Source organism: Achroia grisella, unplaced genomic scaffold (genome assembly GCF_030625045.1).
Source record: "Achroia grisella isolate CSIRO2021 unplaced genomic scaffold, CSIRO_AGI_Agris_v1 utg900, whole genome shotgun sequence".
NCBI classification, from domain to species: Eukaryota; Metazoa; Arthropoda; class Insecta; order Lepidoptera; family Pyralidae; genus Achroia; species Achroia grisella.
This window is the reverse complement of record NW_026713059.1, coordinates 56,946-68,964: the sequence shown is the minus strand read 5'-3', so window position 1 is coordinate 68,964 and position 12,019 is coordinate 56,946. Positions and strand designations below refer to the sequence as shown.

The window sequence follows — 12,019 nt, the reverse complement described above, 5'->3', positions numbered from 1 at the left end:
ACCAACTGTGCTCACTTGCAGGGTAAAAATAAAGAATGTAGAAAAAGACTCGGCTGGGAGTTACCTGGAGGGTATGCAAAGAATTGCAAATGATATGAAATATTGTCGGACATTCGCTGTTTTAAAGTGCAATAGAAATATAGTACTGAACCCACAGTGCACTTAGGATTCGAGGGTAATACATAAATATTTAGAAAATAAGGCAGCTAAGCCCTACTACGTTTCTTTCCTGGATATTTGGTGTATACGCCGATTAAAACCGTAAGCAAGATGTCTCGTCAAAGAACATGACAATTAAAATGAATAACACCTATATAAGTGGTTTAATATTTTGAATTTCTTGCCAGTTTCTCAATTGACTCTGATACTATATTGAATAGGAAAATAATAAAAAAACTTAACGTCTCGACTACTAAAATATATAGCATACATGAATAAATTATAATTGATTTGATTTAAAAAAGTGGAGTTTAAATATAGTCATAATTATATAGTAATTGATATTATTAAATTACAAATTGAAAGTTAATATCAATTGTATTTTTTTAGAAAAGAGTTAGAATTTAATAAAATTTCTCACTATTTTTTTCCAGCTTTAATCTACTGTAAAAATTCGAGTAAATAAAAATATCACTTAAAAGTGCTTCAAATTTAGTTTTATTTAAATAAATAATGTTTCTACTTCCTTTTTGGGGAGAAATATTGGATATATGTTCCGTGAAATTGTACGTACACCGAACAAAAGATCTAAAATATTAGATGAATGAAAATGTACGAAAATGCATTCTAAATACATTTGAGCTGCTGCATGCATGAGATAGAGAGAGACGTCGCATATGTTGCTTTATTCTAACACAATAGGTAGATACTTCTTTCTAAATGGCAAGTTTAATAAACAACTTATTAAACTTCTCCAGTTTTTTAATTTATTACTTATCGCTTAAATTGGGTAAAAATATAAACTTATAATGTGCCTTATTAATCCATCAGATTCTTACGAGAGTTGTCAACGAGAAAAAAATAAAATGATTGGAACTAGTAAAGTTTATTTTGAGAAATAGATTTGTTTACCACTTCTCCAGAGGCTGTGTTAAATGATTCTGAAGTAGATAAATATAAATCTGAATTATTCATCATTCCGGTTCGTTAGCTACCATAAATTGTTTAGACACATATATATATATATATATATATATTAGAAGTAGAGATATGCTCTGTTAATTTATCAATATATATAATAGCTATGCTCGCGATTTTATCAGCGTGATATTTATAGCCTATGTATTATTAAGATGTATAAGATATATCACTGTAAAGTTTCATCAAAATCCGTTCAGTAGTTTTTGCGTGAAAAAGTAACAAACATCCATCCATACTCACAAACTTTCGCGTTTATAATATTAATAAGATTAAGTACAACACTCGAGTGTAATGGTATATATATAATGTTAACTATGATGTGAAGCGCCATCAATTAAAAATTGTAAAGTCAATACATATTGTTGATTCATGATTCTTTATCTAAGGCTCTCAGAAAAAGACAGAAGCCAGAGCCCAAATAATCTATATGGGCAATTAAAAAAAAGGGCTATTTTAATTTTTTATTTATTTATTAAAATTTTGATGTACAAATACACAACTATAGATGCATATGGTGGACTTAACATCTTGAGGCATTTTCTCTCAGTCAACCATAAGGCAAACAGAGATTGAAATATGCATTTAAAAAAAATATATTTTTTAATTTATCTCATTTTAACTTTTGAATAACAAAAAGAACGAAACGAACGAACGAGTTTTTTTTATATATGAAATTGAAATGGTGAACCCGCCTGCACCAATGATTTACACTGACGGGGCACCAGTGTAGGAGCATAATATGAGCATGAGGTCAGGTCAGTTAGCCCATCATGATAAATTCACCTGGAATTTATCACGATAGTTTCCAGGGGGAATCGCTTAGAGGTCAATCTGATATGTTACATTGCTAGTAATGGGGTCGAGATTGCTAACAAACCTTTTCCTCCGCGAAAGACGAGTTATCTTCTAGAATAAGTAATTCTTCTTCTAGAATTACTTATTTGTAATATAGACTTGTTATTCAATGTGAGTTAAAAACTATATCAGTGTATTAAGATCGTGAACCATTAGTAACAGAAGTATTCGCTCTAAAAGCATTACGTGGAACGTCTGTAAACCGAGTAGCGACTGGATCTCGATTGTTTATTCAAAACGACGCCTGTTTTAAACTTCAGTCGACTCTTGATACAATTAAAGTTAAGTACTTCGCGTGAATCCATAATTAGACATCATGTCATTCCCGAATGCAGCTGATTTACATTCGTTTCGTGTTATTAACAAATAATTACGGTTCAAGAACAAGTTTTAATTACGTTCTTTGAAATTTGTAGTAATTATCTAGTTATTTACAGATCTAGACTTTGAATAAAGTCAGGATAAGCAACCTCTCTTATCTGGTTCAGCCACCAAGTATGTACAAATTTGTAATCCGTGTTTTGGTTTGAAATTTGAGATGTGGCCGTGAAATTTCAGTGTATTTTTATACCATGAATGACAGTTACAGAGTTTACTGTTACGGTTACTGAGAGTATTAGGTACTAACCCTTCCATCTCTAATTGTGATCAAATTGTAACTGTTATGAGATCTACGCGCATATTACGACACTCGTTGCACCTTGGAATATCGGAATTAAACAAAATAATATAAATCTATTAAATAAAGAAATTGATTTCCACAAAATAACACTTATTTAAAAAAAAATATGGAAAATAATAATAAATGAAAAACGCATATAAATATCAACAAATTACTTGTTGTGTCCCTAATTTAATTCAAAAAGAGTCTGTAATAGACTTACCTACATGAATAAATTTATTTAGATTTGATTTGATAATGTATTATGTTAATTTGTTAAGGATACTTCTATAAACCAATCAACTAAATAAATAAATAATCCTGCACAATTAACACAGCGTCATCTAGTCCCACGGTAAGCAGAGCTTGTGTTATGGGTACTAGACAACTGCTATAAATAATTAGTTATTTTTTTTCTTCTAACTCCTTACATAATATATATAGAAAACACCCAGATCAATACAAACAATCGTGCTCATGAATACAAATGTTTGTGCCGTACGAGGAATTGAACCTGCGACCATCGGAAGTAAAGCGATGTGCTAAACCGCTCAATCACCGAGCCCGACAAATAAAAAACAAGTGGTTTCAAATAATTGTCAAAGCAATAATAATTGAGGTTCAATATTGAGTAATTATGTTTATTTTGAACTGAAATGGAGGTAATTAAGTTAGTTTAGTTGGAAACTTTTAGTATATAATGGTTAGTAATTGAATAGGTTCAGTTTTACTTATGGTGACGACTACCCACTTTTTTTACTGACATATATTTATAGAAAATTACTGTAATTTATAAAATATATATGACATACATATAATAATAATATATATATAATTACATAGTATAAAACAGTCACTGTCACTGTCTGTCCGTCTATATGTATGTTTAAATTTTTAAAAATACGCGACTGATTTTGACCCTGTTTTTTTAATGGATAGAGTGATTCAAATATTTTATCTTCATAAGATAGAATTTTATTTACGTTAAAGCCACACACACACAATGCACAGTAATATTAACAACAAAATAAAATGTAGGCACACAATTAAATTGGTCAGAAAACAAAATACAATACAAGTGGTGGGAAATTGCGGAAAAATATAGCAAATAAGGTTTCACCACCATGCGGTAGGGCGCGGTCGCTGGTTCAGAAATATGATGTTAATTCGCTGACTGATTAAAACATTCAATTGTTACCTGCAATATATTGGGCTTGTACTCCTGGAGACCACCTCTAAACGGCTGTTGCACAGATCACAATGATACAAGCAAAAAACACAAAAATATTGTCCAAATTCGCGATTAACTTTTAGCAGCGTGCACGGCGGTTGATTGCACAAAAAAGCAGAGAGTTTTTTCTTTTTCGAAGTGAATAGATGCACAATTGCACTCGCAGTGACGCGACAGAGGCTCCACTTTACAGGTACATACTTACCCGCTAAATTACAATATATACTATATATAATTGTTAACAATAAAAATGTTCTAAATGGCGTAACCAACAGTTATACCGATAAAATACAATATAGGTACAAAAAATGATGTGACGTATGTGCGATGTATCATATATTATATATATATTAGTGTATATCGAAAATATATGTTTTAGTATAGTATTTAATTGTATCTATTTTAGTTTATATAATAACAGGCTCTGTATTTAGCATTTTAATAATACGAGTACAACTGTACATTTGAATACTAAATTTAGCATTCGAAAATATTAACGCGATAACTAATAATAGTCCCGGCGAAAGAGACTTAAAGTTTCAGCCTTAGTTTGTATACTGTTTAGCATTGTAGCTGCAAAATGCTTCAACTAATTTTAGTATTAAAATTGTTTTCAATTATCTTGTTGTTCTGGTCAGTAGGCTTTTAATAATTATAATCCTTATTAATCCTTATGTCCTTATCCTTATCCTTATCCTTATCCTTACTAATATTATAAATATGAAAGTAACTCTGTCTGTTAGTCTGTCGTGCTTTAACGCCTAAAGTATTAAAACGGGTTTAATCATATTTGGTACACAGATTGTCTTGACCCTGATAAAGAATATAGAATATATTACCGTAAGTTTTAAACTTAAATCTTATTTTTTAGGTTGTAGATTAAATATAAATAAATATGACAATCAAACTTTGTCAAAAATTTACCCTTATAGGGGTAAAATGAAATAGGGGATGACAGTTTGTATGGAAATTTGACGTTTATGATGTTAGAACGATGAAACTTTTTTCTTTGGTTCCTTGGGTTTGATTATTAAATATTTAATGCTATCGAAAGTCACTATTCCACGCGGACGAAGTCGCAGGCACAGCTAGTGACTAATATCATAATTGTAATACAAAACAAAGGAATATTAATGCCTATTAACTTAATTAGGTACTTCCCCGAAAATTGTATAACGCTGTAATAATCTATCAAAATAATTATATTACTAAGATTGTGAGGGAAAATTATGTCAAGCAAACACCTTGTAATCCAATTATGGAGGGTTCATCGATTCCTCTGATTAATCAATTAGAAACCTTCGTACTGTTATAAATGTCACGGCGGCAAACAGGCTCCACGAATAGATTGCAGTCAAATTAATATATACATCCCATATTGTATATTGTAGACAATTAAATTATTAACTATTGTCACGTCTTATCATCTCGAAAGCATTACGAACTGATGGTAGATTTGACATACCATAAGAGTCTGATATGCCCATATGAATAAAGACTTAAAAATGTAAACTTACAACGATTATTTAAAAGAGCAACACACAAGTTTTTAGCTCATTCTTCTTATGATGAGACAGAGTTCCGAATGAGCGGTAGATTAAAAATATTGTTATGACTATTCAAAAGTACTTAAATTAAGTTTATTTGAATGAAGGATTTTATATTATATTCTAAAGATATTTTATTTGATAACGTCTTCAAATATTTTTTGGTGTTGCTTTGTTGAGTATATCTTCGATTTATTCGAATAGTGATAGTCGATTTCTGTCGAATGTAGCTCAGTGTGTAGTCAGTAGCGAAAGGTGGCGTTAGCTTTCATCTAGGAAGTTACCTCGCGGAAGGATACGGCGTCTGATCGCGGAGAGGAAGTCTGATCTTTCCGCTGCACTCATCAGCCGCAGGAGAAGAGTCCGGTCTAGAGGCAGGGACGTACCCAACTCTACCTTACCTCTATCCTCCACTGGTGCCGAGGTGCTCACCTTGAGCGAGGCAACGCCCGAATTAAAAGGCCCTGGAGGCGTACGCGTGTACCCATATGTTTCCACAATTGAGTAGGGCGAAACAGGTCGTCTAATAATGAGATGAGGTCTGCTGTACACCATCTACAGTGCGGGATGACGTCGCCGGAGTCGCGCTAGACCGCAACTTTATGACTCGGCATCAGCGGCTCATAGGTACACTGTGTGGTTTTGTAGTGAGTAAGAATCTCACACATCCGCCATCTTTGTAAAGATTTTTCCACATGATGAAAAGGGTTGCTTTGTTGTACCAATGTCATCTGCTGTTTTGTATTGGTGAGTGCTTCATATGAGTCTTATTTAGTTAACATTTTAAGATAACTCTTAATCATATAATTAAAAAAAACATTAATTAAACTGGTGTAAAATTTGAAGCTCCTGTGATCAATATTTGGTCTCTTTTAATAGGGATCGAAATTACGTCGGCCCGTACTGGGAAAAGTGACGAAATAAATTATAAATAATAACCTCGGGCGATTTATACCTTTCATTTAGTCCTAAGGCTCTAGGCAAAGCTTGTGTTATGGGTACCACACAACTGATAAAAATACATTTTTTTTCGTAATTGTCAATTGTATTTATGAATACAAATGCATCAAGCGCGGAATCAAACCCGCGACTATCCGCAATAAGGCGGTGCAAAACCGCTAGACCACCGAGGCCCTCATATATTTATATATGACATATATATACATATATAGTAACATGTATTACTAGCTGTCCCGGAAAAAATGATTTTGCCGGATGAAAAATAGATGTTGGCTGATTCTCAGACCTACTCAATACGCTCACAAAATTTCATGAGAATCGGTCAAGCTGTTTCGGAGGAGTATGGGAACGAAAACTGTGACACGAGATTTTAATATATAAGATATGGATAGGACTGGTATTAACGAGTCAAAGCTAGAACTTTAACTGTTTACCTCCTTTCTGACACCGTAACGTCGATCCTCGCTAGGTATTAAAAATATAACTTTTCCATTTTCGTGTTCGACCGTTTTTTTTGTATTTCGAGTCGTAAAATAAAATGAAGTTTAAAATATTAATGGGCAGTCGCGGAATACTCGACGAGCGTGCGTGTTACTATTTACACTTTACGATTTTATTCCCAGTTTATGTTCGTGTTAAACGTTTCGCGTTCTTTTGTGCAAATTCTTTTATTACTTTCCTTACAATTACTTTTACGTTATTCCGCTGTAATTATTCTTGATTCTTTTATTGCTACAAAATGAAACCAGGCAGGAAAATTATGTTTCAAATAGTTAAAAGGCATATATTTTGTTTTGCGCCGTGTATGAGGAAGGGAGGAATTGTATTTCTAATTTACGTAAATTTTTACTGTTCTTTACTGCATTTTAATGTTTAAAGTTGTATTGTAACATGGACAGGAAATATTTAAAGGTAATTTAAAATATTGTTATAAAAAATATACTTATACACAAACTTTTTGGTAGCATAGTCTTAAAAACAATAATAATATTCCAATAACAATCATTTACGTTTATAAATATAACAATACATAAGTTAATTACGGTACTCGCAACCAGCGGACAAAAAAACAAATTATTTTCAATATAAATATAATATTATAAAAAAATGATTTTTTCTTATATATAAGCTATATTAATGAAAAGCTTCAATAAAATCCGTTCAGTAGTTTTATCGTGAAAGAGGAATAAACACACACTTATCCGTCTATACACATTAACTTAGTAAGATTACGTAATGTGTAAATATCTCTCACATCACAAATTTAGAGTCGCAAACGGTAAACGACTGAGAGACGTGCTGCGTTGGGCGTCCCCGGCCCAATTTGTATGAATTTGTACTTGCTTGACTAATGATTGTTCGTAACAATTTCGCAAAACGACCATACGTACGTAATTTAAATTACTGTTTCCATAAGAACACACCTTTATAATTGTCATAATTAGCCATTGTGTATGTACATTTAATTTTTAACCGACTTAAAAGGAGCCATTTCTCAATACTTGAATGGTGGGATTATTTATATTCATAGTTCATTTATTGAATGAAATAATCATCAATAAATAATTACATATGTAAAAATTCACAAAAAAAACAATCATTGTAATCCAACGCGGCACATCGAGGCAGCGTACCCAAGATACTGGCAGCGTTGCCTCTTTGAATGGCCATACTTAGCCTCTGGGCAAAGTAACTACCAGCTCTTGGATCACAAGTTACCTCGATGAGCCGCACTGAAACACTTGTCAAAAACAATTTCGCTTCCGGGCTCCATGGGCCAAATATCTCCACGGCAAATGGAAAAAACCAACATGATCTTTACAGAATCGTGTATTTGCGCCTTTTTAAAATTGCTGCCTGTGTTTATAGTTATATAATGGCTACATTTCATTATATATATATTAATAATGATATATGGACATTTGATCTATCATGTTCCAAATTCACCAAGTCATTATTTAACCATAACAGTTTTCAGTTTGATTAGTCGGTCAGTAGTAATATCACCGTGACCTCTCGGGGATAGGATATTGTGGAATTCCTGAGGTGATTGATATAAGTAATAAGGACTAATGACATCATTGCTGATAAGGTCAAAATCTACGCAGTCTTCACCGGAAATCATCGTTAATTCCTGGTAAATTTGCTACTATATGCTAACAGACACGACTTCAAACTCTAGATCGTCCAATGGTGCACAGTGTAAACCATTAGCGAAGGTGAGTGTATCATTCCATTATCACCCTTTAAAAAATCCTTTCTTTGTACCGCTGCTATTAATGAAGCCAATGCTAATAAATATCAATTTCTCTCAGCTGTCTATCAACTAACAAGCTATATAGCTTATATTGAAGATACTGGTTCTAATTACTAAGAATTCTTTCGCCCCTTTCTTGTAGCTTGAAACAAACTGTTATTATTTTACCAAATACAAGAAACCTAGGCTATGACCCTCCAAGTTTTAGATTAGTTTGGTCTGAAGTTCGATTTTTCCATGAAACTGGATTGATGGATGGAACTTCCCTGATGGTATGTAAAAACCGTTGCCTACATGAAATAGAAATATAGAAGTAGTCTTTATTCAAAAAACTTAATTTAACCATCTTTGAATTGACACATTTTTTATTCTACCACTCTTTCGGATAGCAGTCTCATCACAAGTATGAGAAGAAAACTGACGTGTTGCTCTTTTAATTATTGTAAATGTTATTTTTAGTAACAAGGAGGAGGCATGAAAAAGCACTACTGATATCACGTCATTATGTCATCCCAATAAAGTCAGATTAAGTAGCAAGTAATGCTATGTATATACTGTAAGTTGTAAGGCGGCGCAACAATGTGGCGCACAAAGATGTTCTGTTCCTTGGTGTGTAATGTAAGCAGGACAAGTTTATTGCCGTGGTCGGTGTTGCGGCACGCAACAAGAAGTTGGGCCCAGTCGGTGCTGTGCCACAATTGTTTAGATTTGTTATTATTGGTAGAAAGGAAGAGGCGCTTCTTTTCTATCATGATAAAACCATCATCATTTATAATCTCACTCATGATAATGGTAATGGAATTAAACATAATAATATGAATTCATTAAGTAATACATTACAAAAGCAATGTAAGGTACTCGAGAACACTTGCGAAATGGAGAAGCTTCGAAGCGTTGTGACTCGACTCCAGCTGCGTCCCCCACAACGTCAGGTTACTTTTGGTCCGGATATAGTCGAAGATGTCCTGTTCCTTGATGTGCATTGCCGTGGCAGTAGATTTGTTCTGCACCATGACGAAACCATCACCATTTGTGATCCCACATCATAATGATAGTGGAATTAAATATAATAATATGAATCCATTAGGTAATACATTAGAAAAGCAATATAATGTACTCGGGAACACATGCGATATGGAGAAGTGGTTATGGTAAGACACGCGCGTAGACTGTTAACTTGTTTGTGTTGTGCCAAATATGGGTCTAATGTTGGGATTGTCTCGCTGTTGAATAGATACGTAGCTTAATACATAAGTATGTTTATTTATTAATAGTTATTGACGGCATAGGTGGTATAGTGGTTTAACACAGTTAATTCTGATGGGTGCGGGCTCGAATCCTCGCACGCTGCAATAACAATATAATCTACTTTGCCTGCGGTTTCACCCTCGTCAAATTTCAATATAAAATATAGCCTGTATATTATTCTGATGTATAGCCTATATGTTATTCTAATCCATAAGCCATATTACTGTAAAGTTTCATCAAAACTCGTTCAGTAGTTTTTGTGTGAAACAGTAACAAACATCCAAACTTGCAAACTTTTGCGTTTATAACATTATATTAAGATTAAAATTAAAATATATCATCGTTCATCATATATCCTTGCAAATTTCGATAATAATATCCACCTGGACATTTCATACAACTCCATCTAGTCGTAAGCTAACCAGAGCTTATTTTATGGAGTACTAGACAACTGATATGAATACTTAGTAACTTTTTATGTAAATACATACATAATGTACATAGAAAATACCCAGATTAATATTGTACAAACAATCATACTAATGATCGTGTTACGAATGCACTGTCTAAGGAATAGTAACCGCGACCATTGGATATAAAGCGGTGTGCTAAACAGCTAGACCACTGAGGCCGTTAAATATGTGTGTGTATTTATAATTCTTATTTTTTGAATTCCCGTGCGAAACCGTGTGGGGTCGCTAGTGTTGTTATACGGCCTACATCATGCTTAGTAAGTATAATAGAAAATCCTTTATTCAAATAAACTTAATTTAAACACTTTTGAATAGTCATCACATTTTTTTTAATCTACCGCTCATTCCAAAAGCTGATCTGAAGAAGAATAAGCACGTGCGAAGCCGGGTATGTAGTTTAGAAATTTACACAAACACAAATTAATATATTTAGACACTCATAAAATATAAATATATTCACAAAGTAGCGGCGCTGCGTCAGATCCGTGCTAAACCAATCAGTGCCCGCTCATGTATCTAATGCATACGGTTATGAGATGGGTCTCTTGTTTGTATGTTTGTACATATTACTACGGAACCTCAACTCGTTATCTTCCAATACTTATTACAGTTATTAGCGAGATACTTTATATTTTTACAGTTTAATAATAATAATAATAATAATAATAATCGTCATCATCATCATCATCATCATCTCAGCCCGGAAGACGTCCACTGCTGAACAAAGGCCTCCCCCAAAGATCTCCACAACGATCGGTCCTGCGCTGCTCACATCCAATGCCTTCCAGCGATCTTGACCAGATCGTCGGTCCACCTTGCTGGAGGTCTTCCGTTACGCGGTCGCCACTCGAGGACTTTACTGCTCCAACGGCCATTTGTCCTAAAAGCTATGTGCCCTGCCCATTGCCATTTCAGTTTTGCAATTCTTCGGACTATGTACTTTATACTAATTAATACCTATGCTAAATAAAATCTATCCACAATCCTCTAGAAGATCCTGCTCTGTCTAGAGCTGCAGTAAGTTTTATACTCTAGTATATAATATTTAAAGCTGCACTAGCAGGCTTTTACCAGATTTGGCTGTGCAAGAATAGTAATACCAGCGGTGAAGTTGAGTGTTAACATACGTCGGAAAAGGGGTCCCTTAAACCTACACCGGGGTCAAAAGTTCTGGGATCTCCACGGAGTTTCTGTCTGTGCTACACGACACACTGACCCGATATGCGCACAGTGAATTCATGGAATACTAAAAAGTTCATTTCTGCAAAACCGCGGGTCCAGCTATTGGTAAGTGGTAAATGCTGTCTATTTTTTTTTTTTATACTACTATGGTGGCAATCAAGCACACGGCCCATCTGATGGTAAATGGTTACCGTAGCCTATGAACGCCTGAAACACCAGGGGTATCACTTGCGCGTTGCCGACCCTTAAGAAACCTTAATATACCCTTCTTGAAAACCCCATGCTGTAGTCTCGTGGGAAAACCTCGGCAGGAAGTTCATTCCACAATCTAAGTGTACGCGGGAGGAAACTCCTCTGAAACCGCACTGTTCGGGACCACTTAGGTTCCAGTGTGTGGGGATGAATTCCCTGTCGATATGTCTATATACATGAACAGCACCTTGGACATCAAATGGTGTTGTTATT

At 34.1% G+C, this 12,019-nt stretch overlaps 1 protein-coding gene across 1 annotated transcript in view; it reads right to left on the bottom strand.

The window, feature by feature from the left end:
* Positions 1 to 9,664, bottom strand: part of LOC131853188 (uncharacterized) — a 30,171-nt gene extending 20,507 nt beyond the window's left edge. Inside the window, exon 1 of the mRNA XM_059204015.1 lies at positions 9,524 to 9,664. Within this exon, the coding sequence (XP_059059998.1) occupies positions 9,524 to 9,664 (141 nt within the window). The remainder of the gene's footprint in view (positions 1 to 9,523) is intronic.
* Positions 9,665 to 12,019: the final 2,355 nt, after the last annotated feature.